At 37.4% G+C, this 27,466-nt stretch overlaps 2 protein-coding genes across 3 annotated transcripts in view; one reads left to right on the top strand and one right to left on the bottom strand.

Annotated features, from left to right (window-relative positions):
- LOC103031026 (KATNB1-like protein 1) overlaps nt 1–27,466 on the top strand; it is a 66,472-nt gene that overhangs the window by 32,699 nt on the left and 6,307 nt on the right. The gene's annotated exons all lie outside the window — the stretch shown is intronic.
- On the bottom strand, nt 1,883–27,146 carry acp7 (acid phosphatase 7, tartrate resistant (putative)). 2 transcript variants are annotated; one of them, XM_007257929.4, is made up of 15 exons: nt 26,919–27,146; nt 23,977–24,107; nt 22,128–22,293; nt 20,625–20,825; nt 19,054–19,236; nt 18,122–18,147; nt 15,981–16,078; nt 11,647–11,709; nt 8,488–8,602; nt 8,135–8,248; nt 6,834–6,900; nt 5,022–5,089; nt 4,817–4,888; nt 4,569–4,706; nt 1,883–3,163 (listed from the first exon to the last, which is right to left on the bottom strand). In XM_007257929.4, exons 3-15 carry the CDS (start codon nt 22,234–22,236, stop codon nt 3,098–3,100), a joined length of 1,320 nt encoding a protein of 439 aa, XP_007257991.1. In that variant the 5' UTR covers nt 22,237–22,293; nt 23,977–24,107; nt 26,919–27,146; the 3' UTR covers nt 1,883–3,097. The 2 variants fall into 2 exon arrangements, with proteins under 2 accessions (XP_007257991.1, XP_049319491.1); XM_049463534.1 differs by having other exon boundaries at nt 22,128–22,271.

The following is a 27,466-nucleotide window of genomic DNA, read 5'->3' as shown; positions in this document are numbered from 1 at the left end:
ACTAGTATGAACTTTTGTTGAATAGCCGACGTCCATTCATTCCCAGCATTAAAAAATACATCACTTTTAGCCGATGCTTCCAACAGGCTTACAATGCTAGTAATAGGGGCATAGAGTTACCCATGCAAAGATATCTAAAGCTATGTTTACACCATTAACAAACTCAAAGTAGCTCCACTTTTCATTTGTAGAATTATGTGGGCCCTGACATTTAAAACAATGCACTCAGAGCTTTAAAATGTACAGATTGGTTATTAAAATCACTGTTTTACATCACTAAGTTTCTCTAGAAGGGCTCAATTCTCCTCAGACCACCCTCGAAGGCTTAAACTAATAATGAAGAAAATTCTGAAGAAATGGTGGAACTCGCTGTCTTTAAATCAACACAAACAGCATCCAGAGCATTCCTGACCTACGAGGTCACAAACCTTGGAAACAGCAAAGACCAAATACAAAAAAAATATAAAAAGAAAAACAAAGCAAAACACAAAAGTGAGCTCAGAGCTGTTGAAAGGAGGTTGAATGTTCACCAAAACAGAGCTCAATTAAACTAAACTAACCAATCCCCTTCTGTTGAGGAGCTTGTATTATTCATTATTTTTCATTATTTATTAGGCTGAACAAGAAAAAACAGTTTCCACTGCTTATTAAAAAGTCAGTGTTTCAAAAAAAAAAAAAAAAAAAGGTCACACGCTCTAATATTAGGTTAGACCGCCTTTAGCTTTCATTGCAGCTTTACGCATTCACTGTGGCATTGTTTCAATAAGCTTCAGCAATATCACAAGATTACTTCAATCCAGTCTTGCATTAATTTAGTTTTTTTGCCTCGCTCAAAACACCCAAAATTGTGTGTGCACCTACCTTGCTAAGATGGAAATGGACGTCTGAGTGTTGTCACGGTTCAAATCAGTCAGTGGCGCACCTGTGTTTTCTGTTGCCAAAATAGGGATAGGGATATAGTACCTATATATAGACTGAATCAGTCTAAATCAGTTAAAGGATGACTCTGTCTCTGCCCCACAATTCTTTTATTCTAATACTTACCATATTTTAAGGCGCACTTATCATTGTCATTACGCCTTATAATCCGGTGCCATCTTTTGTATGAATTCTACCAGTCATGTTGTAAGGAGCAGTAAAGCCACTCCTCTGCAGTTTTCAGGAGAGAAATCTGTGTAGATTAACATTCAGTGCTTGTTCAACTTTAAAAGAAAATGCTTTTTTTTAATTATTATTATTTACAGTTTTGTTCACTTAACTTATCTTAGCTTAGCATTACAGGTCTTTGCTGAATTATAAGGCAAATATGGTGACACCCCTGTTCCTTACTACTAGTGTCACATAATGTACCTTATAATCTGTAATAATAATAATGTGCCTTATGTAAGAAAATAGATCAGAAAATAGACATTTATAGATAAAATGTGCCTTATTATCCAGTACGCCTTATAGTGATGGTCCTAGTGATGGCCCACAGGTGTGTTTAACTGAAAAGTGTGTACTGTTGTTAGCTATTTGAGCAGTCTGGGGTTATTTAAAATGAATATATTAACAATATGATTCAGTCAAGAACTTGAGCGTTACTGTGAGGAGCACTGTGTAGGTTTAACTGGCAGGTCTGCACCAACCACAAATATGCCCACGTTATGTAACGTACTTTCCGAGACGGCTGCCAATCAAAGCCAAAAAAGGTGCTTTACTTGCCAAGCACATTTTGGGTCTGTGGGGCTGAATTAGCCAGAGCAGATCAGTTATCTCCTGAGCCCAAGAAAAAGCCTGACGTCTGGCAGAGGCAGTGCAAGCTTTGGCTTAAAGAAGGTATTACAAGGGAAATGACTTCTGCAAGAAAATGAAGACTGTCCATCTTCTGCAAGACACTGATAAAAAAAAAGGAATTTATTGCACTTAATTTCAACAGGTTAAAGGCAGCAGTATTCTATTTCAGAGTTTTAAGAGCTTCTAAAAAATCAATAAAGTTGCATACAGTACATAGTTTCCCTGTTAAGATTAATACATATAACAAAATTTGAGATATTTTTTTTATAACAGTGTTTAAAAGCAAGCGAATAGAGGTAAGAGAGAAAACTATTGATTAAAATCGATACATAAGCAGATCTAGCTGTATAAAATTAAGACATCTTTAATGAATAAATTTTATCTTTAATTTAAAGTGTACCGTATTTTTCGCACTATAAGGTGCACTTAAAATCTTTTAATTTTACCAAAAATCATCATTGTAAAAGCAGTAAAGCCACTCCACTGAAGTACAGAGATATACAGGAGCTTCAGTTCCAGTTCTCCAGCACCAAGGCTGGAGTAGCATTAGCATTAGCCGCTAACCGCGCTAGCTCTTTGGCTGTTCTGAGGTAAGAAATAATCAAGAAAGACTGTTGTAGTCTGCTGCTAACTCTGTCTAGCACTACTGGAGCAGCATTAGCATTACACGCTCGCAATTAGCAATAATGCTAATGCTGCTGCACTCAGCCTTAGTGGAAATCTGGAAATCTAAGCTTACTGTACATAAATGGGAGCACTTTACTCACCCAAATGAACAGATATCAAAAGAGAAATCTGTGTAGATTAATATCCAGCGCTCTTTTGACTTGTCCGATTTATTTATTTATTTATTAAGAATTACAGTTTTGTTTACTTAACTTAGCTTAGCTTTACAGGTCTTGCCATCCAGCAGCGAGACCTGCTGAATTAGAAAACTAAACATGGCAACACCCCTGTTCCTTACTATTGTCTCATAATACGCCTTATGTATAAAAATAGACCAGAAAATAGACGTTTATTAATAGTGCGCCTTCTAAACCGGTGTGTCTTATAATGTGAAAAATACGGTATTCTGAATCTGCTGAATGCTATTTTAAAAGATTTAAGAGATTTCAAGATACATTCTTTAAACCTTGTGATCTCATTAAAGCTCCACAAATACCTCAACCTGCTTGCATCATAGAGTAATGTAGTATTCACTGGTTCATCTGATAAAGGTTAAATGTGCAGTTCTCCCTTAATAAGCTTTTAAAGTGCAACATCCTGAGAAAATGTGTTTGCTTGGTTTGGTTGCTGTGACCTTTCCAAAGCTGCAGGGTCTTCAGCGCCAGGCCTCTGGTCCATGAACATCCTTTATCAGTGTGATGCTGTCTATTACTTTGCCAGACTGTGGACAGAACACATATTATCAGTTCTTAGGTCAGTTGGAAAGCCTTGTAGACAAGAGTTTAATGGTGCAAGTTTTGTACAAACACTGAACATCACTGAAAGAAAAACATAATGTTGATAATACTCAAAATAATAAAAGTAAAACATTTGCTAATAGTTAAAAATACTGTAAAAACTCTATGACCCCATTTACATCTGGTAATGTAATGTGACTTGTATCTGGATTGTATCCTGATATGATTTTTAATCACATGCATCCACACTAAGGACTAGCAAGTAGTAGACTTTTTTTTTTTTTTTTTATGTATAAGCAGATCTCGATTATGATAATATTTTTTACTTCTTACATAACTAAAAAAGACAGCTATATTCAGAATTTTTTTAGAGCCAGCAAAATATTAAAAATGGCACCATTTACAGCTGCTAAATTTGCAAATGATTGCAAACGAAAAAACGACAACAAAAAAATACAAATAGCAAGCTGCTCCTTTCAATTTTATTTTATTTTAAGAAAAAATGAACAAAAAAACATCCCTATTAAGGAAAAGTGCAAAATATAAAATGTACTTCTATATAGGGGATTAAAAAACAAGCGTATCTACTGACATAAGCTACCCTCTGGCAGGTTCTATACACAAAGATGTACAATCTCAATTATCTCACTTAAAAAAAAAAATCACATTAACACAGTAGACTATATTATATTGTCATAGAAGTTGCACACTCCTAGTCTAATCACTAATAAGGTTTCTGACGAGGCACTGATTGTTAAAGCAGTCTAAGGCGCTGCTTCTATGATCGGGAGATTGCTGGTTCGAATCCCGGGCATTCAGCTTGCCATCAGCTGCTGAAGCCCTGAGAGAGCACAATTGGCCTTGCTCTCTCTGGGTGGGTACAGTACAGTAGATGGTGCTCTCTCTTTCCCCTCATCACTCCTAGGGTGATGTGGATCAGCACAAGGCTGCATCTGTGAGCTGCTGTATCAGAACTGAGTCGCTGCGCTTTCCTCCGAGCGTTCAAAAAGAATGAAAAATAAAAACATAAATGAATCGCTCAGATTGGCCAAAAGCGCTATGCTTACACGCAGATGTCTGTAGCTCAGCGGTGGAATCAAATTGTGCCCATTATGCAAAATGAGTGAATAAAAAGTTTAATAGTTGTTGAATGGTTACTAAATGCATCTTGGAGAGACAGATGTGGCTTGAATGCATAAAATGGTCTGAGTGATCATGTTCTATCTGATTTAAACATGTCTAGGGTGTGTGTACACATTTTTTACACAGTTTTATGAGCCTTTATGAGCCTAAAATATGTCCTGATACACCAGACACAAGCGTTAAATAACCATATATGTTGCCATAATTCCTTTAAAAATTGTTAAACAAATTTCTCAGAGATTTTACCTGATCATCAGACACCTGCTCCAGGTAGATGTGTGTAGTGTTGATGAGGTGCATACGCGTGTATCCGTAGTCAGTGCTCCTGAAGGCACTCCAGTCCCGAGGCTTGGGAATAAAGCCATCATGCTTCTCTCGACAGCCCTGAGGAAAACAATACATTAGCCTAATAATGCTCTCTGAGAGTCTTTAGGGTAGGATATAGTTTTATCTTATAGCTACATGTCCCTTTAAAAGCTCTTATGTATACTCACAGCTGAGCCAGTGATGATATGCACAGGTGCTTTGGGGTTCACATATGGCTCATCAGTACTGCCATTATACACCTGTGAGAAACAGGAACAGCGACTAAACGCTCATTAACATCTGTGCAATAATAACAATTAATCTGCATTTAATATGATCAGCACAACTCATCTAGTGTCTTTAGCCTCAGATTGAACTACAAATCCCACTGACCTTGTAGTTGTACACAGGCCACAGCCTCTCATAGGTATGCTCATGTGCCCAAAGCTCCAGATCCACACCTGCAACAACACAACACACAAATCACATCTGACATCAAATAAATAAACAGATCACACTCATATCCAGACATCAAAATAATAAACTGAACTCATCGTGGCTTTGAGGCTGAAAGCTAGTGCTCCAAAACACATTACAGACTTTCTATGGAACTTCCACTGAGAGAGATCCAAACCCTTCAGGGTTACTGTGGTGAAATGTTCAGAGAGATTTCTATTACTGTCTGCCTGGCAAGATAGAGTCGTCTTCAGCTGCAAATAAACACTCTCACTGATACTCAGAGAGCAGAGGACGTCTGTTACTTTCACTGAATGAGTCTCAAGAAATATAGTTGTTAAGAAATGAATGTTATAATGCACAATTTGAATGTAACAAAACCTAAAGGCTAATGTTTTAATAAACCTTAGCAATAAATTATCTTCAAATAATAACAACACAAATTAAAAAAGTAAAATCATAAAAATACGTAATGCATACTTTTAGATAGATAGATAGATAGATAGATAGATAGATAGATAGATAGATAGATAGATAGATAGATAGATAGATAGATAGATAGATAGATAGATAGATAGATAGATAGATAGATAGATAGATAGATAGATAGATAGATAGATAGATAGATAGATAGATAGGGGTAGTGCAACAAGAGAGCACAGTAGGAAATATAAGACTCTAAACTATAAGATTCTAAACTGAAATTTGAAGAATATATACATCAATATATAAATACAAAAACTATACAAAGTGTGGAAGTAATCAGCCATTGATATGAGGTAGTGCAGTAATACAGAATAAATTAAGTAAAGGAGATAGCAGGTATCAGCAGGTATATGACAAATACTAAATATAAAACCTGTTTTGTTTGACTTAAACAAGACTAAGATGTTTTTAGCTTTCATCAATTAAAACTAGACTAAAACTAATAACAAACAAGGGCCCTAGTTTAGCGTTCTATAGTGCACTGGTCACTTCACACTTCACACTTCACATGCCAGCAGCTCATTAAAGGGAACAGTAATGTTATTTTATTAGTTATTCTTTTTATTCTTTATTGTTGCATGTGCTTCAGTGTTTTACAAATATAAAAAATATATAAAAGCAGATTTCAGTTAAATAATAGCAAAGTGAAATAAAACGTGATTTTCACTTTTCAATTTTTGATTTCCGAAACTGCAGGATGTGAGAGAGAATGGGTGAGAATGAACAGAATGCCTATATCTGCTTTATTAAGTAACAATTATTAACTTTAAGTTGCTGTGCACATTTTTAAGAATATTTGTTTTATATAGTTGGTTCCTGAAGGCTCTGGGCGTGGTGTTTTTTTGTTTTTGTTTTTTTTTTGCTGTGGAAAAGAAGTGATGGTATGTGGTATTTTGCTTGGAATGCGCAGTGTGCAGTGCGCACGGTGATCCAGACAAGATTGGGCGGCTAACTGTTGACTGTTGTCCTGGTTTTAATCAATCAGTTGCGCACCTGCATTTCCTATCACCGGGGTACAAGAAACACGCCATAAATTTACCTGAACACACCTTACTTCAAGACCACCACACTCATCTGCGTTAAAATATTCCTAAACTACCAACACTTTTTTTTAACAACGCGTGCGCAATAGACTAATAGGCATGAAAATAAGTTACATACAGTGCTTAACCAGTGACTCAGAATGTATTCAGCAGTAGAGGATTGTAAGATATATGTGTGCAGTATACTGAGACAGACATAGTGGGGTCATTAAACAGATACCATGCTGATAAAACAGATCCTCCAGGCCAGGGGCTGGAGGTTTCGTGTCGTTCCGGCCAAGCCGTACCTGAAAAAGAGGGAGATTACGGATTACAGCGGCTTCGGTAGTGCTGACAGTCTCCCAGTCACTGTAAAATCTACTGCTGGTTTAGAACATAAAAACTAATTAGATTTAAGGGCATGCTGAACTGAACTTAATGGAGACCAGTTTACGAGATGCGCAGTAAATGCAATTTAAAACAGCTGTGTTCAGTATGTTCCAGTCGGAGGTAGAAGATCAGCTCAGCTCAGGACCAAATTGTCACTTTCAGAAGCCATTAAACCCGTCCACAAACGCAGCCCTGTGCAAATCTTTCAAACGGCCTTCCCTTACGTAACACAGGAAGACCTCCTGAGATGCTGCATGACCGAGCATTTCCCCTCCAAGACCAGTATACACCGTTTACAGGCTTACGTCAGGTTATTCACATACCTTTATAACACTAGCGGAAGCTGACTAGCGGAGAGACACTGGAACTTAATCAGTCAGTGCACCTTTTTCCAATTATGAACTTAGGAGACACACACTGGCTATTACACAGTAGTAAGAGCAGGCAGTAAGAGCATGGAATTTGCATTTAAATAGACCAGTGTGGGCAACAGACAACTAAGTGTGGCGCCAAAGCAGCAAACCCTGTTCACATATAGAGTCCTGTCTCAATAACCCATGTATCCTGTCACGGTTTGAATGAAATACTAGATCAAGCAGTATAAATTCAATACCCTCACATTACTCCCCTTGCTTGGAATGATATATCGTGCAGCCCTATTATAAGGCGCACTGCATTATAAGACACATTATGTGACACTAGTAAGGAACACTAGTGTCACCATGTTTTCCTTCCAATTTATTAGGTCTCACCTCTGAGTGGCAAGACCTGTAAAGCTAAGCTAAGCTAAGTTAAGTAAACAAAACCGTCAAACGAGCGCCGGATATTAATTTACACAGATTTCTCTCCTAAAAAAAACAGCTTAATGCCGCCCGACAGAGCTACACTGAGGAACCCTGAGTGTTCCGGTAAGGCAGGGTGATATTAGCTAGCGGTTTGACCCACATAGCTTGTTTAAACTCGTTAAACGTGCAGACTACAGTACAATATACTAACTAGCGGTTAGTGGGTAATGCTGCTCCAGCAGTGCTAGCCAGGGTTAGCAGCAGGCTACAGCCCGATAATGTTGGATGGTCAAAGATCTAGCGTATACGTTGCCATTGCACATTGTGCCATTAAACCCGGAAACTCAAACCCAGAAATGTTTCTTACAAAGCTCTCAAACTTTGTGCAGTCATCATGATCATCATCAGAGCAGTACATGGGTCGGTGTGCCATAGTGATGATCCAGGGCCGTATTGCTCGGTTCTCTGGTTTGTTCGCCTCCTAAAGAACAGACAGATGTAGGAGTAGAAAGTTTAGATAATTGGGTGAAAATGTAACAAGTAGAAGTAAAAAGTGTAGTATAGATATAAAAGTATAGATAACCAATATTTCTATTTAGTATTAGTACTTCATTACCTGACACCTCTGTCCCAACACACTTAATAAACATTGAAAATATGTCAGAAAATGTAATTAAGCATACAGTATAAGACCACCAGTATGTTGGTGTTAAGTCAAACCTCCAGGTCACTCTGCAGCCACTTGTATTGTTCGAAGAGAAGATCCAATCCATACTCAAGGTAGAAGTAGACCTCAGTCGAGAAGGAGATAATGTGAGCAGACCCGATATTCCAGCTGCAAGACACATACACAGCAGTGTTAAATATGACAGGTGATTTTGATTTAGTTTTAGTCTTAATCTTTTAACTAAAATGCGTTACAGTATTAGTCACATTTTTGTCTTTTGGTTATATCAACATTTTAGTCTAATTTAGTCTAATGAACAAGCCCACCTTTCTAAATATCTTGGTAACGAGATGCACGCCACATATTTTGAGTTTAAGTTTTAATGGTAGCGCAGCTGCTCCTATAAATGTGGAAAAAGAGCTTTTTCCTTATGATCGGTGTTGTGCCGAATTCAGCACCCCTGCCAGGAAAAGCACCGCACACATCGTCTTCTTGCCTTTAATTTACTTGGAAAATGTAAAAAAAAAAAATCACAAGATACTGTTCTAAGCTATGCTGGCTTGTACAAAATAATGAAAAATAATCATAATCATGTCACCTGCAGCCTCTGTCGTGAGAGGGTGCTTTTCCTAGCGGGGGTGCTGAATTTGACACAACACCGGTCATAAGGATCATAATTTCATAAGGTCTTCATGTTCGCTAAGTTTTTATTATTTGACAAAAAGTGTAATACATTTTTTTTCATAGTTTTTGTTTTCAAGCATTCATTTATTTTTGTTTTCCTCTCGTTTTCGTCATAAAAAATAGGTTAACAGATTTTTTTTTATCATAGTTTTCTTTAGTGAAATTAACACTAATACACAGACATAGCACATTCAAGTACTTTCAGAAAGCAAAAGTGAGCAATGAATGCCTTTCTATAAACAAAAACACTGTTCCGATAGCAACCGCTATCTCCTCTTTTTACCAGTGATTATCCCTGGGAAGCTGTTCCAGAGAACAGCTGGAAACGTCTGCTCCTGTGTTATTAAAGCGAAACCTCGGCGCTGCTTCCAGTCTGACAGGAGCGAAACTATAATGCTTAGTGAAGCGAAGATGTCTAATTTGTAAAATTATGTACAAAATGTTTTACTGGTCATGCCCAGAACACGGTAAATGTGCTTAAAATCATCTAAACAAAATACTTCTGCATGTAGTTTAAATCTTGGTGTCACAGAGGAGCACAGGGGATTTAAGGTTTAATTATATCAGACACACTAATGTTCAGCAGGGAGAAAATGTTTCATTTTATTTTGGGAATGATCTCTTACTGAGTCTGCCATTTTAATCAGTTATCTAACTTTATCGCATGAGGACTTCTGATCCGAGCCATCTGAAGGAGTCAGAGCACTGCCAGGATTCAGCACAAGCCAAAAACACAACTGGACAGCGCATTACAGGCAGACTGAAACGGAAAATGAAAATGAATAACAAGAAACAATGATTTTAGAGTATTTAGAGTAGATGCAAGTGAAAATCTGTTTGGACTGAGGAGAGAGCACTGTATCATACTCACTATACCAAGCATATGTTCACAGCAGGTAAAAATTGCCCATTTTTTGCAGAATATGATGCAAACGCAAGTGTGTTTTCTGTGTGAACAGCATGAACCAAACCAAGTGTGACCTTTTCTATTCGGATGACACTCATTTTTATGATATACAGCTCTAGAAAAAATGAAGAGAGCACTTCAGTTTCTGAATCAGTTTCTCTGATTTTGCTATTTATAGGTTTATGTTTGAGTAAAATGAACATTGTTGTTTTATTCTATAAACTACAGACAACATTTCTCCCAAATTACAAAAAAAAATAGTCATTTAGAGCATTTATTTACAAAACATGAGAAATGGCTGAAATAACAAAAGATGCAGAGCTTTCAGACCTCAAACAAGTTCATATTCATAGAGTTCAGAAATCAATATTTGGTGGAATAACCCTGGTTTTAAATCGTCATGCGTCATTGCATCATGTTCTCCTCCACCAGTCTTACACACTGCTTTTGGATAACTTTATGCTGCTTTACTCCTGGTGCAAAAATTCAAGCAGTTCAGTTTGGTGGTTTGATGGTTTGTGATCATCCACCTTCCTCTTGATTATATTCCAGAGGTTTTCAATTTGGTAAAATCAAAGAAACTCATCATTTTTAAGTGATCTCTTATTTTTTTCCAGAGCAGTATATCTGATTTATCCAAAATATGATTCAATATTTAGATCTTTAGAGCCCAGATCATAATTCATGCAACACTTGTGTTAAGAAGAATGAATAAAGGCCATTAGGAAATATTTGAAGAAATGACAGAACGTTGCCTCAATAAGATTTTGCTGCAATGTCAAAAGAAACAGAAAAAAAACTAAAAAAAAGTTTAAAGAGAATCAGAATTGTGCAGCCAATGTCGTCCAGTTAGCAGTGTCCTATGAGCAGCGTCCACTTCAAATAATGCTCATACTGCTCCAGTCTCGGTGCTGGAAAACTAAACTGAAACACCTGTTCTTATACATCAGCTCACAGACGCAGCCTTGTGCTGATCCACATCACCCTAGGAGTGATGAGGGGAAAGAGAAGAATGCCATCTACTGTACCCACCCAGAGAGAGCAAGGCCAATTGTGCTCTCACCGGGCTCTGGCAGCTGATGGCGAGCTGCATGACCGGGATTCTAACCAGTGACCTGAATTTTTGTGGTGTGGATAGATAAGAACGAAACTGAAACTCCTGTATAACGCTGAAAGGCGCAGTAAACATTTTGGGGAAAATTAAAGAACTTTAATTGCTTAAAATACGGTACTTGCATTTTGTAAACCTTCACACTAAAAAGAACGCTTCCATTCCTGACCAGCAGATGTGATGGATGAGACCTCAGTGGAGCTCGCCTGCTCTAAACAGGAAGACATGACTGCATGCTTGTGGTCTAACAGCAGCTCATCTTACTACTCTGCAGCTCAACCCACCACCAGTTAACTCACTTTCCCCTCGCCTTCCTCTCACGCACAGCGCAGATCAGGGTTTGATGCAGAGCAGCGCTGCTTTGGGTTGTCAGGTCTTTGGTATTTCGCTTAAAGATGATACCCATTATTACGTAAGAGGAGAAAATCTGAAAATATGTCCTGGACATAAACAGGTAGTTGATGGATGGAGGCAGTGGGAAGGGAACTGAAGAAAAACTGGAGGTCTTACCTGTACCAAAGGCTCTCTGTCTGGCCTGGCATGCTGAAGCGGTTCCTGTAGTGCGAGAAGTTACTGGAAGAAATAGAGGAAAATATATTTTGAGCACCAACATCAACGGCTCTCCCCAAAAACACCTGAGCGCGTGATGAAACGCCCGGCGTGTGTTCTTTCAGTCAGCCAGAGGTGCGCACCAGGCCTAGCCAAGCACATGCCAACCTGACGGTCAAATATTTTATTTGGACATAAAGCTTGGAAAGAAACGTCTTTCTAGGAACTTTCTATCCAGCAGAGGTGCTAAATTTTCCTATGTTTTCCCAAATTTCAAAGTCATGGAAGTGAGCGCCAGTAAGCGTCTCAGAGATGTACAGGTATATGTGAAATCTGTAAGCAGCACGATGAAAAACTACAATGTTAGAAAGCAGAATGGTATGAAATCACTAATTAAATTGTATGCAGTAAAGCAGGGGTATGAAATTGGCAGGAAACATCTGGCCTGTGAGGTTGTTTAAACTATAAAAAAAACTAGAAAGCTTCTCTGGTGAGCTTTTGTTTATATTCCTTCCCTTTTTCTCTCTGTCGCGCTCGGCTTGACTTTAGTTTCTGCCCGTTCTCGTTTTTACGCCCGTTCTTGAGTTCCCTATCTCCTTATAAGGGTGTTTTCTTTTCCTGGTCGTGTCCCAATTCACTAGCCAGGGCAACTGTAGTGTATTGGACCTCTATTTTTTTCTTTCTCCTTGGGTTTGCCAGATCTGAGATCAACTGTTCTGCAATTGGGTTCAACAACCCTCTGGGCTGGAGAGCTACTAGTTCCAGCACTAGCTCGAGGAATGTAAAATATGCCTGCACCACATCAGAAAAGGAATATTCCAACTATGGCACCCACCAACAGGCCATGCTTGAACTCTTTGGTCGTCCCCAACCTATGCCTGACGTCATGCTTTTATTTACTGCTGTCCCTTAACTTTTGGCACAGCAGTTCATATTCTATAGAGAACTTAAACGTCAATCGTCAATTCAGTCTATTAAGTTTCCATACAACCATGGACTCAACTCTTACAGACCTACAGATGCGTGCATGGGCACACGGCATGAGCAGCATGTAACCCTAACTTAACCCTCAGCCGCTGTAAAACAACACCGTAACAGAATAAACGAAAGTGGATCTGCATAAAGAGTTTCGGCAGTATGAAGGCCATCCTGAAGATCCGGGGCTGTTTTGAACGTAAAATAAACATGTCATCACCGCTGGCAGAAAACCTCAATTCTCCAAACCATTGCACTGCACTGGTGGAAAAGCTTGCTGGACATTTTCCACACAGCTCCAGGCTTTTTTTTAACGATGAAATATAGGGTTAATGGTAAACTAAATATAGGATTATGTTTCTTTTTTGGTTCGTTTGAAAAGAGGCCTTTTAATTAGGTCTCACAACTATGTCGTAAGCTTTTACACAGACATGCAATGAAATGCACAAAAAATGTTGCATTTGAAATAATTTAGCTACACAAAAGTCTTTTGAGAGCCTTAAAGGTGTGTTAAATTAGGTAAAGAATGCCGTATTTTTCGCACTATAAGGCGCATTTTATTATTTTTTTAATTCAAACAATTGCTGCATGTTAATCCACACAGATTATTCTCTTGAAAACTGTTTATTTGGGTGAGTAAGCTTAGATTTCCACTAAAGCTAGCCAGACAGCACTATACTAAGGAACCCTGAGCGTTCTAGTAAGCCAGGGTGATATTAGCTAGCGGTTCATCGCACGTAGCTTGTTTTAACATGGAAAACATGCAGACTACAGTCTGATATACTCACCTCTGAATGGCGAAAGAGCTACAAGCGCTAAGCACGGTTAGCAGGTAATGCTAATGATGCTCCAGCAATGCTAGCCAAGGTTAAAAGCAGGCTACAGTCTGATAATGCTCACCTCTGAAAGGTGAAAGAGCTAGCGCTTAGCACGGTAAGCAGCTAATGCTAATACTGCTCCAGTCTCGAGTCTCTGTGCTGGAGAACTAAACTATAAAACTAAATTATAACATATAACATAAAACATTAAAAATCCTACATACGGCGCACTGACAATTTTTGGGAAAATTAAAGGATTTTAAGTTTTTAAGTGCACCTCATAGTCCAAGAAATACGGTCCTAAAAGTGCATTTGCTATTTAATATACTTAATATCGTTTTTTTTACACAAAATACACAATATGTGCATAAGTACGCAAAGTACTACATTTACAATATACTTCAAGTGTATTAAAAAGGGTGTTTAAGGAAAAACACACACTAAATCTACTTAAGTATGAAGAAGATATACAATATATATAAAATATAAATAAAAATATATATAAAATGCTTTTATTGTACTTGTTGTATTTAAATATAGCGTAATTACAATTGAAATATACTTAAGTTGCCATAAGTTGTTCCAAAATATATAATTTAGTATGCATTTAAGTAGATATTAATTTGAATGCTAAAAGTATACTTAAAAAAATATATATATATAGTTAAATACACTTTTCTTATACAAGGGGTAGCTTAACTGCCAAAATAGGTTTTTTGGTTCACTACTGTGAGCAGAAGAGCACATAATTACAAAGAGAAGTACTGAAATTTTTGAGAAAAGCATTTTTGGCATCATTCACTGTTAGTAAGAATGGAAAGAAACTGACCGACCCTCATAGCCTCTATTTACATTGGTTACTTTGCTAAGTGTCTCTTTTCTCAGTCTCACCCACAGAACACCAAGTGATTCATGTCTAAATTTAAAAGAAAAGCAAAAATTCGAGAAACGCTCTGAATCTGCACTGACTAAGACGTTTTTTCCTCCAGACAGTAGCAGCAGCCCATGAGAACAGTCAGAGTTTAGACAGACAACTTTTTATATGTTTATGGAATATGTATTTAAACTCTGCCAAAAACCGTTTTAATGACAGAGCAATTGAGATATGAGTGGACAGGAATGCTGCTAAAGTAGAGAACGGGGAGAACTGGGGCAGATCTGAAAAAGATATTGTCTAGACTTCAGACTGGCTGTTTATCTAAAGAAACGGCGCTTCAGAGGTCATGTCATCACATCAACACAACAGCACCAGACTTATACTGCAATTAATAAAACAAGGAATGTAAATAAAATCAATTTTACTAACTATAAAGAGAAAGTAGGGCTGTTCCCACAGAAAGAATAGCTGTTAAACTACATCAGGGGAGGTAAAAATGTTAATATTTTTTGCAGGCTTTAAATAAAATGCATACAGTGCCTTTTTTGAGTTTATTTTAGAGTGATCAATGATCTAAATGTTCCAGTGTACTGCCATTATTTTAGCGATAGCATGCAAATACTCACAAATTAATTAAAGGAATTCATTAGAATTAGCATAGAGTTGGATTTTGAAACATTTTTATTTTAGGATCAAGCTGTCGCTGGCTTTGATTGCCCTTATTGTCCTTCACCAGGAAATAATCGGCTTGCTGACTGGCAAAAATCACAAGATAATTGGCAAAAAATAAATAATTATGCAATAGATCTAGATTTAAAAAACGAAACAAAGATAAAAGCTAAAAAAAACTGTTTATTAGGTGAGTAAAGTGCTTCTGTTTATTTACAGTAAGCTTAGAGTTCCAGATTTTGACTAAAGCTGGGTGCAGCAGCATTAGCATTAGCAGCTAACCACTAGCGCTAGTTAGCTAATGCTGCCCAATAGCGCTACACTGGAGAACCCTGAGTGTTCAGGTGAGCCAGGGCGATATTAGCTAGCGGTTTGGCCCACATAGCTTCCACAGGCTCCAGTTCGATATACTCATTTCTGAACGGTAAAAGAGCTAGCGATTAGCGCAGTTAGCAGCTAATGCTAATGCTCCTTCAGCAGTGCTAGCCGGGGTTAGCAGCAGGCTACAGGCTGATAATACTCACCTCTGAACCAAACTGAAACTGCTGTATAACTCTGTACTTCAGCTGCTTAACTTAGAAGCTTAACTGCTTCTTAATTCCTGACTGGTAAAATTCATATATAAGGTGCACCAGATTATAAGGCACACATTTTTTGGGGAAAATTAGAATTTTAATTTGGCCTTATAGTGCAAAAAATACAATATATAAATGAGAAAATCGACTTGAGCCTACTTTTGTAGCACATGAGGAACCGTTTGCGAGGCCTGTCCTAGACAAATCTATAATATACTAAATTAACTTAGATTTTATTTTATTATTATATGAGAAAACCTTCAATCACAACAGAAATTAAAGTTAGGATGCACAACAAACCTACTATACATAACAAACCTAATATAACTGGTATTTTAGTCTAGATGAGAACAAAAGAAGCAGAAAGACTAGAATACTTACTAGGCCCACTCATGATTCCCGGGGCAGGTCATATAGGGAACATAGGCAGCGATGGACTCGATCTGTTTCATAAACTCGTCTCCAATTCTTCCATTGTCCTTAAAAACAAATTGTGCAAAATAGCAAAATACGCAGACATGAGAAAATATTATGAGTAAAGATATTAGTGATTACTAACCAGAAGAAAGGCAGCAGCTAATCCTTAAAAGCTTCGAAATTAGCAAAATACTTGAATCTGCCTTAAAGAATGCTGACAGCTTAAATGCTGCAATTTTCATTAATGATTAGCCATAAGTCTGACTGATGCCCTTTTTCTTGAGGGCGATGGCAGCGAGTAAACTGTCAGCGAGCTTGACTGAGAAACCTCAGTGATGGCAGAACGCAAGTTATAAGTGCAGTCAGGAGAGAAGGCCCTAAAAGCTAGGCCTGCCATTAGGCTAAATCAATTTTCCAGGCAACTTCTCCAGATGCCCTATCATTATGCAAAAAAGTAAAAGGAAACGTGCCTGATGAAATCCGAACCCACCGCTTTGAAAAAATATTTTAATAGAGGCAATTGCGGCATAAAAACAGTACAAAATATGGTGTGCTGCTGAATTTTAGGGCTCCTAATGAGTTTTCTGACAGCGCCTGCTCTGTTTTTCTAGTTACGACATCTGGGGAGTGGTGGAACGGAGATGTTCACAGAACTGGATGTACTGCGGTGTACAGACCTTTGCACTTTTATGATGCTATCTACTGCAATTTTACTCTATTAGAGGGACATAGCGATTTCATGACAAAGGTTAGCAGAATACCATTAAAATATGTGGAAAATGTTTGGAAAGTCTTGTAAAAATGCAGAGACAGGAATCTAAAAGAACATCTGTGATCACATTATGTACTATTTTTTTAATTGAACTGGGGTTCACGACCTCTGTGTGGTAGCAATATATCATTAGTCTCCACATAAACAGGTTACCGTAATTTACGGACTATAAGGAGCACAGAATTATAAGGTGCATTATGCGACACTAGTAAGGAACAGGGATGTCGTCATGTTTTCCTTTTAATTCAGCTTAGGTTAAGTCTACACAGATTTCTCTCCTGAAAACTGTTTGTTTCAGTAAGTAAAAGCACTTTCATTTATTTACACTAAGCTTAAATTTCCAGATTTCCACTAAGGCTAGCTGTGGTTAGCAGCTAATGTCGCCCAACTGTGCTACACTAAGGAACCCTGAGTGTTGCAGTAAGCCAGGCCGATATTAGCTAGCGGTTTGCCCCACGTAGCTTGTTTTAAAATAGCTCTTTCGTCATCCAGAGGTGAGTATATCGGACTGTAGCCTGCGCCTTTACCGTGTAAAACAAGCTACGTGGGACAAACCGCTAGCTAATATCTCCCTGGCTTATCAGAGCACTCAGGGTTCTTCAGTGTAGCGCTGTCAGCCGGCATTAGCCGCTAATGCTAATGCTCCAGCCTTAGTGATGGAGAAATTCGGGAATCTAAGCTTACTGTAAATAAACAGAAGCACTTTATTCACACAAATAAACAGTTTTTAGTAGAGAAATCTGTGTTAATTAACCAAAATTTTTGATAAAGGTTTGTTTACGTAGCTTAGCATTACTCAACTTAGTTAGCTATCTCCCCTCATCACCTCCCAACGGCGAGACCTGCTGAATTAGAAGTCCCTTATAGTGTCTCTTAAAATGTGCCTTATAATCCGGTGCACCTTATGTATAAAAATAAGACCACTCCTGAATATAGGCCTTTTTAATAATAGTGCAAAAAATATGGTATATTGATTCTAGTAATTCACTTTTATCTCCATCTTCACTGCACGTTTGGAATAAACGTTACCAAGATCCAGACTGTGTTTAACTTACAGCACATTCTGTACACTTGTAATTGGCCTTTAAAGTGTTTCCACTAATTTGACCATTAACATAAACAGCCACTTATATGCGGTTTGTTTTCACAGTTATGACTTTTTTAGACAAGCTACTGGCTGTATATATTAGAACGTAGGCCACACAAGAAGAGCTTTTTACGGTAAATAACGGGGGAACATCGCTAATTTTGCCATGTGCTGATGATGCATATATAAATACACATTCTAAACTAGTGGAGAATTCATTAAAACAAGTGATGTAAGTAACTGTACCTCATGCATGTCGTAGGCAAAGTCCCCTACAAATCAAGCACATCAAACACACAATAAACAGAACACATTAGCTTCATGTATTGATTAATAGATTTTCAGTTATAAACATTATAAACAACAATTTCCTCTCCCTACTCCCCCTGCTCTAGCATGGAAATAGATTGACTGTTCTATTATGTAGAAAAAAACGGACTTCTAACTTCCATAAATCCTGAGAAACCTTGTAAATACTGCTCATTTTAAACATTATAAAATGATAAATGTATTGTTATGCACATTTGTTGGCAGATCAAAGGTATATACTTCAGCATGTTTCAGCAATTTACCTTAAATCTCTATATAATCCTGTGTATATAAATAGAGCTCTGAACAAAATTAAGAGAGCACTTCAGTTTCTGAATCAGTTTCTCTGATTTTGCTATTTATAGGTTTATGTCTGAGTAAAATGAACATTGTTGTTTTATTCTATAAACTACAGACAACATTTCTCCCAAATTACAAATAAAAATATTCTCATTTAGAGCATTTATTTGTAGAAAATGAGAAATGGCTGAAATAACAAAATAGATGCTGAGCTTTCAGATCTCAAATAATGCAAAGAAAAAAAAAAGTTCATATTTATAAAGTTTTAAAGGTTCAGAAATCAATATTTGGTGGAATAATCCTGGTTGGTTTTTAATCACAGTTTTTTTTTAATGCATCTCGGCATCATGTTCTCCTCCACCAGTCTTACACACTGCTTTTGGATAACTTTATGCTGCTTTACTCCTGGTGCAAAAATTCAAGCAGTTCAGTTTGGTGGTTTGATGGTTTGTGATCATCCATCTTCCTCTTGATTATATTCCAGAGGTTTTCAATTTGGTAAAATCAAAGAATCTCATTATTTTTAAGTGGTCTCTTATTTTTCTCAGAGCTGTATCTCTGAGGCTTACCTATGTGCAGGATGGCATCGTACATCCCAGCCTGGGTCTCTTTCTGCAGTCGGGCGAGTGACTGAGGGTTTTCATTGCCCATGTCACCAAACAAAGCAAATCTGGGGCTAAAGCTGGCACTCTCGTTTAGAGCAGTAAAGTAGAAAAGATCACTCCAGCCTTCCTCACTGCCACAGTGATAGACTGTATAGAAAACACACACAGAAAATATAGGAGTTTTAATTTTAAAAATCAGTAATTGTACTGTGCACCTTATAATCCGGTGCTCCTTATGAATAAATTCTACCAGTCAGGTATTAAGTCACTCGGCTGAAGTACAGAGTTATACAGGATATTCAGTTTAGTTCTCCAGCAGCATTAGCATTAGCTGCTAACCACACTAAGCACTAGCTCTTTCCCATTCAGAAGTGAGTATTGTCGGCCTGTAGCCTGCTGCTAACCCCAGCTAGCACTGCTGGAGCAGCATTAGCATTAGCTGCTAACCGTGCTAAGCGCTAGCTCTTTTGCTGTTTAGAGGTGAGTATTATCGGACTGTAGTCTGTGTGTTTACCGTGTTAAAACAAGCTACGTGGGACGAACCGCTAGCTAATATCTCCCTGGCTTACAGGAACACTCAGGGTTCCTCAGTGTAGCGCTGTAGGGCAGCATTAGCCGCTAACCGTGGCTAGCATTTGTGGAAATCTAGAAATCTAAGCTTACTGTAAATAAAGGGAAGCACTTTACTCTCCCAAATAAACAGCTTTCAGGAGAGAAATCTGTGTAGATTTACATCTAGTGCTCATAATTTTTTTTTTTTTAAGAATTACAGTTCTACAGTTCAATTAAAGCTTAGCTTTCCAGCTCTGCTGAATTAGAAGGAAAACATGGCTACACCCTTGTTCCTTACTAGTGTTGCATAAAGTGCCTTATAATTAGGTGCGCCTTATGTATGAAAATAGACCAGAAAATAGACGTTCACTGATACTGAGCCTTATAATACAGTGCTCCTTGTAATCCGGTGTGAAAAATACGGTAATTGACATGTTTCCACTGGACTGAGTAAACATTCTCTTCTGTTTCTCAGAATATACACTAGTTTTAGGATCATCACCTTGAGCAACTTGTTTTAAAATCCACTCAGGTGAGCTAATAAAAGCTGGATGGACCAAATGTGATCATATAAGAGATATAAGAGATGTACCAATTATGGTTTTTGATTTTCTTTCAGACATATCCACCTTTGCATGCATGCTTTCTAATGCATCATTGTGTGTGTTTTTTTGTGTGTGTTTTTTGTAATTTTCTATGGTTTATGGAGTCATACAGTGCAGTAAAAAACACCAGACTAACTCCACACATGGAGCAGATTGCTACACTGGTTTCTGTGTTCATGCACAGGCTGTTTATTGACAAATAGCAACTAAATGAGGAACTTCAGGTTCCAGTCATTAAGGCATGATAAATGAATCATATTTACTGACCTGCTCTCAGTATGAGGTATACAAACTGTCAGCTCAACAATCACATGTTTAGGCTGAAAATCGGACAATGCAGATACATAGCTTATTGATATTTCCATCTCAAATGCTTACCGTATGTAGACCCAGGCCTCAGATCTGACAGGGTGACTCTATGAATGTACAGTTTCCTCTTCTCTGTCCCTCCATCAACAAACAGTGTGGAAATTCCTTTTGCAGACTGAGTAAAGAGCTTCCCACCCCACAGATTATACTCCACCATGCTGTCTGTCTTATCAAAGGTTGTCCAAGTGATCACCATTGATCCCTTTACACCTGTGGGGGGAAAAACAAACCAAAAAGCACATTGCCTACAGTTTATTTCAGCTGATAAAGATGTGTGGAACATCTAAGTAAAGTCAAGAGACAAAACAGCGCCTGTTTTCCCAAAAGATAAATGCACAACTTAGTTTTCAGCTACATAAACATAAATATCAGAAGCGTCAACATTAATTCTACTGAATGTTTTGTTTATTCATTCAATTATTAAGTGTTATTTTTACCAGTACATTTATTTTGTAAATTAAGGTGCATCAGAATATGACTTAAAGGAAAAGCAATGTAATGGGGGAGGGTTTAGAATCGTATTATTAGGGTAAATATAGGCTGACAGTTTGTTATGTGCAAAAATGGGACATTTTTAATATTTTAACATGTAATTTGTCAGCCTGGATTTTTTATGTAAAGCAAAATCATCAATAAATCAGGCTAAAATTTACTTTTTTTTCTTCATGAACTTCACCAAATACTTTTAATCATATAAATGCAACTCAAGTCAATTATACAGCTCTGAAAAAAAATTGACCACTTAAAATTTTAATTTTACCACATAGAAAACCTCTGGAATATAATCAAGAGGAAGATGGATGATCACAAGCCATCAAACCACCAAACTGAACTGCTTGAATTTTTGCACCAGGAGTAAAGCAGCATAAAGTTATCCAAAAGCAGTGTGTAAGACTGGTGGAGGAGAACATGATGCCAAGATGCATGAAAACCAAATATTGATTATTTCTGAACTCTTAAAACTTTATGAATATGAACTTGTTTTTTTTGCATTATTTGAGGTCTGAAAGCTCTGCACTAACACTATTAATTATGTTAGTTAATTGGATTTATGTGCTGTAAAGATTTCATAGTAAAAGTCTTCTTTTCTGTGCATTTTTTTTTTCCATCACTGGAGATAATTCAGGTCTGAAAGGATTAAGGTTCTTGATAATGCTCCTTTGTAGTACTATTGTGCCATCTACTGTTGAAATGTTTAAAAGCATGCTCTGGACAATGATATTTGCAAAATAGCTAAAAGTAATGCTGTATTTATGTATGGATTCATAATACACAACTCAAGCTATTAAAAAGCAACAATGGTGGTTTGATAAACAGAAACTGTAGTTATGAATTGATTATTATAATATATAATAATAATATAAGGAAAATAAGTGATGTGACACATCAATACCTAACCAGTTTTAACCAGCATGAGCCAGCATATGTTCCTGCATTTTATAAAAACCCTTAAGAAACAAAAGTCTGCAAATTGAGACCAATAAATAATGCATTAAGAAAAGCAAATCTTACCTGGATATGATATGTGCACCTGCTCAGGTTGGGTCCAAATGGGCGGCACACATAATGCCACAGGCATCAGTCCACAGAAAGATAAAAAAAAAAGAAACAGAGGGGCCATCCTTTCCTTTATTCTCCTGTTCTTGTCTCAGGCACCTGGATAGTGGAATAGAGAAGACTGAGACAGAGAGGAAATCTTCACTTTGCTTGTCAAATAGTGACAAAAATCACATGATCTGCTGTATAAGCGCTTCCTGGTGTCACATGATCACAGTCCAATAGAACAGTAAACATGCAATATGACTTTATGAAAGTTGTAAACTGTTTTTTTCTGTTTTTGGCTGGATACAACAGAAACACACAGGAGCAGGTCAAGTGTCACATGACAGAAAGACTGACAAAACAATACTGCTGGAGTTTCTCACTGCCCTTTAGAGACCGAGAAAAGAAATCAGCACAATACTGCAAATAATATGCTGATGTGTAGTGTCTTACATTGGTCGTCACCAAGGATATTATCGGTAACGAAAACGAATGAAATAACCAAAACTGAAAGTGAAAAAACATTTTTCTTAACTGAAACTAATAGAATGGTAATTAAACGGTAATTAAAAAATAAAAAATAAAACTACAGATAGAATACCCTTCGTTTTTATGTTTGTTAATTTATTTATAAGCACTATTTATATCCACTCAAGCAATTTTACAGCGGGTGGCGAGCAACGCTGTACGGCCCGTGACAGTCCTTCTGTATACACTGCTCGCGCTAGCCGTGAAATAACTACAGAAAACACTTAAAACTCCACTAGGTAGGATTGAGATTTTGTGCTCGTGTGCTGCCCCTACAGTTGTAGAGTGTAATAAATGTTTCAGGCGGATTAGTTTCTCTTTCTCGTTTTCTGGCTTTCACAGACATATTCGGTCTCTTTCCAGCTTTCAGTAAAGAATGAACCAGTAGTCCTTATAGAACTGTTAGAACTAAAGGTCGGAAAGCAGGTCGCAGTTCTCGCGAGCGTTGGTCGCGGCCGCCTCGGAAAACTTACAGAGTCTTACAGTGAGATTCAAGCTGTAATTTTACTTCTTTAAAAAGATCAAATATCAAGGAAATCCTACCTAGTGGTGCTTTAAGAAGCTGCAGAAATGTTTGTACGGGATTAGAATATGAGCACAAGGGAGATAAAAGCACGTGTCCTATAGTGAAATAGGTGATACAGTATGTCGAATAAACACCATACAGCTATAAGTTAATTGGAAAAGCAGGATAAGCTCACCAGCTACACTCTCAACACCCCAAGCGGAAGGATGAACTGATAAATCTCTCTCTCTCTCTCTCTTGCTCTCTCTCTCTCACACACTCTGAAAGAAATGTATTTCAGACAGCTGTGTTCCCTTTCTGATTTTATATATGTGAGGTACAGTATAGTTAGCTCTACACTAACATGGTAAAAAGCTGTATTTGTATCTAGTGCTGGGTGTCCATTTCCTACTTTACTTCTGAGCTTAAATTTTTGGTGAAAATGAATGAAACCTGTAGAGTTAATTGGGTTTTACATATATTTTTTGCACTTAAGGCTGCTAGATTGTGGACTGTTACAGTTTTGTGGACAGTTGGTTATTTCACTGTAACTGAATATTTTTTCAATGTTTTTTTTGGTTGAGTTTTGTTACATAACACCTTTTTAAATCCTACACCTCATAAATAAGTATGAAAAAACTCAAACTAATACTAGAATTAATAAAAAAAACAACTAAAACCAAGCACTAATAAAAAATAAAACTAATAAAAAATAGCAAACCCACTCTAACCTTGCCTTGGATGTTTATTTGTAGAGATCTTGTCTTAGGAAGAGATAGAACTTACTGTGTACTTCCTCTGGAATGTTGAGGTGCCTGTTTTACTTTATGTACTGTAAGATGATTCTCCACAGTTATGCTTTAACTTGAAACTGTTGAAAGGCAATGCCAAGAATCATGCTGATCACAAGGTTCCATCTGTTGGCAAGAAGAACAAGGTCAAAACGCTCATTAAAAATCACTCCAGATAAAAAAAACAATGTATTGTGTGTTGTATCCCAAGATGCCCTGTGCACAACTTGTTGGCCTGAGCAAGTTATCAGAAGCACAAATGTAATTCCATTTTTTTTATGTAATCTAAGAGAATATCTGAGAGAAACATCATGTTCATCATGACCATTATTCAATTTTTTTTAGTTTAACTGAGCACTTTGTATTTCTATACAGCATTTTCCTCACTATGAGGTGCATCGAATTATAAGGTGTATTTTATGTGATACTAGTAAGGAACAGTGGTGTCGCCATGTTTTCCTTCTTTAGAATTTAGCATTCACCTGTAAAGCTAAGCTAAGTAAACAAAACTGTAATTCTTATAAAAAAACCATTTCAGACAAGTCAGACAAGTCAAACGAGTGCTGGATGTTAATCTACACAGATTTCTCTCCTGAAAACTGTTTATTTGGGTGAGTAAAGCACTTCTGTTTATTTACAGTTAGCTTAGATTTCCAGATTTCCACTAAGGCTGGGTGCAGCAGCATTAGCATTAGCATTAACATTAACATTTAACGCTAGTGGTTAGTCGCCAAGGCTAACGCTACAACCTTAGTGCTGGAGAAAGTTTTCAGGAGAGAAATCTGTGTAGATTAACATCCAGTGCTTGTTTGAATTTAAAAGAAAGTCTTTTTTATTACAGTTTTGTTTACTTAGCCTAGCTTTTATTTAACTTATTTAGCTACGGCTAAATAGGCGAGACCTGCTGAATTAAAAGTTCCTTATAGTGTCTCTTATAAAGCGCCTTATAATCCGGTGCGCCTTATGTATGTTTGAAAATAGACCAGAAAATAAATGTTTATTAATAGTTCGCCTTATAATACAGTGTGCCTTATAGTGTAAAAAATACTGTAATCTATACAAGCTTTTTTATCATTGAATTCAGGTGGTTCATTTAGTCTTATTGATACAGGTGTATAAAGTCAAGTATATATATGAAGTATAGTTTATGAACCACAGAAACTCGGCCATAAAGCAGGGCGGGAGCGAGGTCACAGAGTGCTGAGGCGCATGCTGCATAAATGTCACCAATGCTCTGCTGACTCAATAACTGACTCAATAATTGACTCAATAAGAGCTCCAAACCTCCTCTGGAATTAACATCAGCCCAAAAACTGTGCCAGCAGCTTCATGGCATGAGTTTTTTTTAATGGCTGAGCAGCTGTAGGCCAGCCTTACCTCACCAAGCACAATGCCAACTGTCAAATGGTTTGGTATAAATCACACCAACACCAGATTCAGTGGAGCAATGGAAACATGTTCTGAGGAGTGAAAAATCATGGTTTTCTATCAGACAGTCTGATGAATGAGTCAGGGCTTAACAAATTCCAGGAGAACGTTACCTGCCTGACTGCATTGTGCCGCTAACTGTGGTAAAGTTTGGTGGAAGACAGACTATCCTATTGGGTGGTTTTTAACTTTGGTGTGAACTAGGATGAATGCTGTGAACCAGGACCTCTCGTGCAACATCAGTGTCTGAACTCACTATTGCTAATCTGGACAAACTGGCTAAAAAACACAGACACACATATTAATGCTTATGGATTCTGTGTTTTTTTTTTATTTATGGCTGGTAAATGTACATATCGTTGCTGTCCAGTGAAAAACACCATCCTCATTTTTTTTTAATGAATGGACTAATAGAAATCTAATCTTCAAAATTACCTGAAATAAACTCTTTTTACAATGACTTCCATTGAAAGTTGACAAGGTCGTTCCTCTCTCCTGTAAAGTTGCTTATTTAGAGATAAGTGTTTTTCATTGGACAATGACGATATTTGTGTATCTAAGAGCAAATTCTATTAAAAGCAAATGCATTAATATTGTAACTTTCAATAACATTGTTATAATATATCCTTAAATGTGGCCTTTGCTACGTTTAACGCAGTATTGAACTCTTTCTGGATTAGTGCTAAACTTTGTAATCTGGAAGTAGCTTGTTTTTTTCAGCTTCTGAAGTCTATTAGTGAACCAGTTGCTGCCAAAAGCACACAAAACAATGCTAATATGGCAAATCATTTCAGCATAAACATGTTTAATTTATTGTCTTTAGTGATATGTACTACTGTAGAAAGGATCTTCTTGTAAAGATTCTTGCCCTTTTTATTATTGTGCTGTAGTGTGTAACTGCTACTGACTGCTAAACTTCAGGATCTATAAGGTATCTATCTATCCATCCATCATCCATAAAATCAATCTAACAAGTCAAAATAACAGACTGTCAATTATTTTATTATTTCTAGTAGTAATAGATAACCTTAATTGGTGTTCTACTCAGAATTAATACATAGATTAACGGGATACGTAGACTTGGGGATTTTTTCTAGTTGAAATTACAATGTTGGTGTGTTCATGTTCTATTAGTTTTACTGTTGTGTTTTTAAGATCAGATGTTGAATCAGATTGGTAGTGGTGGGAAAATTTCTTTATTCTTTCTTTACACCATATGATCTACTACGTTTAGCTACTTGTAGTAATTTCTTTAAAAGTTTCTAATAACTAATAAACTTATATAAAGTTATATCGAGTGACACTGACCAACAGCTGAGTGATCTAGCGTTAGCTTAGTTAGCTTAGCTAAAGCTAGTCAAATGTGTAAACTCTGAGGAAGCAGCAGGAAGCAACGTTAAAAACCTCAAGGAAATAATACTTTTCCTCACACGCCTGCGTAATGTACACTCTCTGTGTCTGTATCACTCTCTGTATCACTCTCTGTACACCAGAAACTGAGTAACTCACCTCTCCGGCTGGAGGCTAGCAGCGCTAGCGCTACATTAGCCGGCTCACAGTTAGCGCTAGCTGTCCACAGGCGAGAGCGGCGCTCCAAACAGTAAAAATTAAAAGTATAAAATAATAATAAAACAACTCACAGATATAAGACAGAGACTCTGTAAAAGTGTGTAGTGTAGTGTTAAGCCTGTGGCTCTGTGTTCTCCACTATCACTACTATCACTGCTTCTGTCTCTCAGACCAGTACTAACCGGTCCGGCAGGAAGCACGTGCACAGCGCTGTTTATGTTTTGAACGGGTAACGCGCATGCGTGTGTGTGCGTGTGTATGTGTGTGTGTGTGTGTGTGTGTGTGAGAGAGAGAGAGAGAAAGTAAGAAAGAGAGAGTGTGTGTGAGAGAAAGAATAGGTGTGTGAGAGAGAGAGAGAGAGAGAGAGAGAGAGAGAGATGTTGAACTAAGGAAAAGTGTATGTATGTGAGAGAGAGAGAAAGTAAGAAAGAATGTGTGTGTGTGAGAGAGAGAGAGACAGAGAGAGAGAGAGAGAGATTGAACTGAGG

This window comes from Astyanax mexicanus, chromosome 14 (assembly GCF_023375975.1).
Source record: "Astyanax mexicanus isolate ESR-SI-001 chromosome 14, AstMex3_surface, whole genome shotgun sequence".
Taxonomy (NCBI): domain Eukaryota; kingdom Metazoa; phylum Chordata; class Actinopteri; order Characiformes; family Acestrorhamphidae; genus Astyanax; species Astyanax mexicanus.
The sequence above is the reverse complement of the archived record's forward strand: the minus strand, read 5'-3'. Positions and strand labels throughout refer to the sequence as shown.